At 41.8% G+C, this 5,374-nt stretch overlaps 1 protein-coding gene across 1 annotated transcript; it reads right to left on the bottom strand.

The window, feature by feature from the left end:
- Window positions 1–4,199, bottom strand: LOC104543103 (synaptotagmin-like protein 3; the record flags this gene model as incomplete). Its single annotated transcript, XM_010187628.1, has 5 exons — window positions 1–131; window positions 1,390–1,592; window positions 2,482–2,590; window positions 3,720–3,819; window positions 4,029–4,199. Coding segments are annotated over 5 exons (714 nt in total), but the record flags the coding sequence as incomplete, so codon positions are not given.
- Window positions 4,200–5,374: the final 1,175 nt, after the last annotated feature.

Raw genomic sequence — 5,374 nt, 5'->3', positions numbered from 1 at the left:
TCATGATTTGAAGTTTTCCTTATTTGAATGCAGCACAAGTGTGAAGTCCATCCACATGTTTGGGCTGTGGAGCACTTCCTGCCATTGGAGCACTGACTGAGGAACAGGGGCTGTAGAGCCAAAGGATTCCTCTGCAAGAAAGCAAAAGGAAAGGTCACAGGTTACTTTTCACTTGGCCTTGCCCAATGTTTGTCCCAATTGACTGGATAACAACCAAGCTGCTGCTCCCACATCCATAGCAATTTCAGCTGTTCTGTAGCCTCTAAGGCATTAATTGCAATAAACTGTAGTTATACTTTTGAAGCATCGTTTACATCCTGTTAAACTAAAATCACTGTCACAGCATGCAGCAAATAATTTTTCAGTTGTATGACTTAAAAGCAGAGGAGCGAGTGTGCACACTAAAAATGGCAGAATGGCACAAAGGCTCCTGCTACAGTTCCTCTCCAATGACTTTAATACCAGGCTCAGGGCTTGGATAGTTTTCACTTGGAATCAGTCCCTGCTCTGACAGAAAGAAAAATGCTGGGTAGAACAATCAAAAGAAGATCACAAGGAAGCCTGCACAGCACTGAGTTATTACTAATGATAATACATCTCTGAAATGCATGTTGATATCATAAACAAAAACCAGAGCCTCAGTTTCTGAGCCTTTCATCTCAGATACTGAAACCAAAGCACTTACTGTCTGAGAAGACAGGGGTGAGGCACTCCACGGGGCAGACTTCAAGTGACACCACTTCCTTGCTTAACTACCAGTTGCACAGGGCCTATTCAGTGAGCAGAGGGTTTCTCAAGTTTGAGAAAGAAGGCTCACTCCTGTGTAAGAGTAGAGCCCCAAACTCAGACATGCAACAGGCCTCTGAGCAAGTTTTTCTTTCTGTATCTTCCACCAATTAGATTGATTTGTGGATGTAAAATAACAAGCACAAATATAAGCAAGGCTGGAGTCCACTAGATCAACAGTTCTTGTGCTGCTTTTTGATGAGATAGTAGTTAGAAGTAGCCAATTCATAGAAAAACAGCTCAAGGAATGAGACTGAAAGAAACCAAAACAAACCTCAAGATGAGTTGACTCAACCCAACTTTTCTGTGCCTATCTTAGCATGGCCAGAGTCTGGCCCTAAAAGTTACCATGCTAACAAATGGCTTTCCTGAAAATTCCCTGACACCCCTGAGCTTTTGCGCAGACCTGAACTAAAACACATGCATTGGTTCTTGCAGGATCAAAGCCCAAGATTGCAAGTTGCTTCGGACAGGGCTAGTGCTGTAGGTTTAGGCATATGCCAGCAGGTAATAAATAGCATAGTGTAACCAGTGCTATTCAGAATGTAAACTAAATGAACTTTTTCCGCAATTACCTTCAATTTTTAGTGATAAAAAACTTACTTGCACCAAGCTTGGCCCCTCCTAGGAACTGATCATTTGAGCTGCAAGCTGACTGGTCCCAGACAGTCAAGTGTAGGCATGATTGCTGTAGCTGAGCTGGGCTAACATCGTCAAAGACAAACAAATGTTTCCACTGGGGACAGGCTTCTTTCTTCAGGACTGGAGACTTTCGCCTTACCTCTTGGTCTGGAAGGATAAGACAACTTCCCAAAAACAATGAGAGTACAAAAAGTTACTGATTTCTCAACCAGAAAACGGAACATTTGCAATTATCAGCTAGGGCCTTTTGGCTTGCCTTAAATAGCAAAAAAGTTCAGCTTAAGTGCAAGGTAGAACATAGTTCCAGTGTGCTTACTTTGGGACTTGCTCCTTTTCCTGTCTGCCTTCAGTGTGGGTACAAGTAGGCTCTGCTGATCTGCTTTCCCTTTGCTGTCACTGACTGTCAAGGGAGTCTTTACTCCCTGTTCTGCTATCCAATACTGCCTGAAACCTGCCTTTCAGTAAATAAAATGCTCACCCATTTCACTGAAGATAGGTGCTACAGCAGGTGAAATGGCTTTATGGGATACGTGTACCTCAGTATCAGACTACCTACAGCATCTGATGCCTTACAGTAAGAAAGTAATATGATCTCACATAGAAACTACTCAGCGCATTGAAGAAAAATTCAGTCCCTTTTCTTTTCAAATGTCTAGAATGAAGAGGATAAAAGTTTCCTTTTCAATGTATCCAAAGCTATATTAAATTCTGCAAAGGCAAAGCTAAAATAGGAATGAAAGTACCCTCTTAATTTGCATTTCCCCTCTCCTAATATCTAGAAGCAGATACTTAAACTAGTGAACTCTAAATTTTAATGACATGTAAATTCTGAAGTTCCATTCAGGACCCAAAGAGCAGGTGGGACCCGTTCCCACCCTGCTGAGAGTTGCCGTTGTGCAGATACCCACATGTCATCATTACAAGGAAGTCAGTTTAAGAGCATAGACAATACCACTTTCACATGCCAGTCTCCTGATGAAAATGCGTTAGTGCATACCTTTGCACAGAATGTGTGTGAGATTTTCTATTTGAAGTGTTAGGTCTCATACGTACCCTTTAACAAGTGAGTTCAGCGTTCCAGCAGATCTCAGCATGGGCAAGTTCTTGCCCCCAAATATCATAACCTGAAGCTGGCAGTTAGGAACTCCTTGGCCTTTTTTTCCTGAAACAAGAGCATTTATCACATTAAATAACCAGTTAGTTCAGCTGTAGCCTAAGATGCTGCTATAACTAAATAGGAAAATGACTAAGCGATACTACTGCTATAAGGACTTGTAGATCATTTGAAAGATTTTAACTTTTAACTTTTAATCGCACAGTGTGTGATACACACACACAAAAAAGCAAGCAATGAGTAGCAGGTTGCTTTGTGATTCCTGTTCCAAACACAGAGCTTTCTGTTGTATTTGTGAAAAGTAAACACAGGGCAGTACCCACAGGAAACAAAACCAGCAGCAGGAGAAAGAGCCAAACCTACGGTGTGATACCGCTCCTCTGTTACAGCTCTAGTTACAGAGCAGAGACCCAGCACACAGGCATGGATAGGGAGGAAAAACAGAAGAAAGGAAGCTGGTTACTTTGGGATCATCTAGAAAATAAAAGGGAATAAAATTAACGTAGCAGCTAATTAGATCTTTCTATTGGTCTCTACCTGTTGCTATGATCCTGAACACAGAGAGCACTACTAGAGCTCTGAACATCCACATACCTCTCTACGATCTAGGGAGGTAAGGAAAAGGGGAGGGATAGGAAAACCTCAAAAGTATTTCACTCCACCAGCACATGCTTGCTCTGACCCACTGCAGCAGTGCCTAATGTACCCTACAAGTCTTTCATTACCAAAAACTGAATCCTAACTGTACATTTTGAACCTAGCATCTTCCAAGTGAAGCAATCTCTCTAAAATGAGACCTCTGAAGGAAGCCAAGGGTGCTGGTCTGGTACCCTTGCAGCCATTTCCTTTCCACTTTCTCCCTTAACTGGCATTCTCTACCTTGGGCTGTAAAACTGCGCTGTCACCTCCAGAATAAGGTCTACTAGCAACACTATGACAGGCACAGGCTGTCCAGCCAAACAGCTGGATGCACCATACTGCTGCCATTATAATGTGCAGCTTTTGTTGGCATTTGGATTTTAATTAATTAATTTAAAACACAATACATCACAAACCACCATTTGCAGCAGCTGTTATGAATGCCATACAGGAATATTATGTGGATGCATTGTCAGCTCTTCACGGCTCTCAATTCTTTTCTAGCCAAGGTATTAATGTATGCTGAAGTGTTTCATACCTTCAGACTGGAAATTTGTATACTGGGCTGGTACTGACAGCCTTGCAGACACGAGAAGTTCACCACTGTACTGGATAAGATCATCTTCAGGCTTTTCCAGCTGAAGAAAGGGAAATACAGAAATTGGCATTACTGCAATCATTCTAGTCCATGTTGTTCTCACAGCTTGTTTATGTTTCCAACACATCTTACTAATGGACTGGATTGACAGCATTTTTCCCTCAATGACCTCAGGAGGATGATCTTTTTCCATAGCTTCCACTACATCCTGCTCTTAAGATACAGCTAAGCACAAAAACAAATAATCACCTTGGGTCTGAGCTGGTACCAGTTGAACAACTGCATCGAGTTATCCTCAAAATTCCATGCTGCCAGTGGGATCACCACTTCCCCCAAAAACACCCTGTGTTTGAGCGCTCCTGCATGCCACACAGATATCTGAAGCTGCCGACTTCCCAGCTGCGAGTATTCAATCTTGTACTAGAAAGATAAACAGCATTTACAAAGCAATACACAGGACGAACACAGGCCCATGCTCCTAACCTGCTCAAGGGACGCCCAGCCGCAGCACGGCCGAAGGCATCTGCAGGCAGACAGAACCATGTTGTCTGAATGTGCTTTGCAATTTTCATATTACCCCACTACTTAAATGCTAAATGATGCTCATCCAAATATGAAACAACATTCCAGGAATAGCCTGGCCTGCCTTGCTAAAGATTTTGATTAGTGATTCAGAACTTTAAATAATTCTTGACAATTTTTGCTGGTGGTTTTTTTTTTTTTAATTTCTGTTTTACACTCCCAGCAGAATTTGGCTGCTGAGGAATTTGGCTCAGTGCTGGGACACCTAACAAATGTACTAAAATTTCCATTCTGGTCAGTGGACATCTGCTCAATGCAGTCAGTAATTTGGTTGACCACTAATTAAAGCCCTGATCCACTCCTGAAACATAATTAGAGCCCTTTGAGTCATAGTTAGGTATCTAATATACCCATATGAGACTGGTAAATGTGATAAATCACCCAGCCTACAGATGATCTGCACCCACCTGGACCAAAAAATGGAGGTGATGGCATGGACAAGCGCATTGCTATCCACATTTAGGCTAAATCACAAGCTGAGTGTAGGCTCTAGGGCAAATCACTCTGAATCACCCCCAGAGATTCCCAAGACCACTTGAAAGTTCTCACATATGCAGCTACCTAAATGCAGGTGCCTTAATTTGCAGCTGAATTCCACTGAGTTGGATCACAGTGTCATGATGTAGTTTACCTGCACTAGCACTATGTTCTTTTGACCATTTCTGCTACTCTGGATTAACTATTTATTAAACTAATTTAAAAGTTTTAACTAAACTACCTTTAGCATTCATGCAGCCAACCCAGGCATGGCTCTCACCCTCCCTTTATTAGTTCTGCATGACTCTAGCATTGAAAAGGGGCTATTAAATTAGGACCAATTATTCCAACTTCATGCTCTTTTTTTCTTCCAACTTAAACCCTATATACAGATTCTGGGATATATGAGAATTACACACATTACAGAAATCTGTTGTTGTTGTTACTGAATTTTAACAATGGTCTTTTCAAGAATTTTGCCTGTTTCGCTCAGTACAAATTCTTGATGTTTGTACACACGGATGGGAGTAACACAA

This window comes from Mesitornis unicolor, unplaced genomic scaffold, assembly GCF_000695765.1.
Source record: "Mesitornis unicolor isolate BGI_N332 unplaced genomic scaffold, ASM69576v1 scaffold49226, whole genome shotgun sequence".
Classification (NCBI taxonomy): Eukaryota; Metazoa; Chordata; class Aves; order Mesitornithiformes; family Mesitornithidae; genus Mesitornis; species Mesitornis unicolor.
The sequence above is the reverse complement of the archived record's forward strand: the minus strand, read 5'-3'. Positions and strand labels throughout refer to the sequence as shown.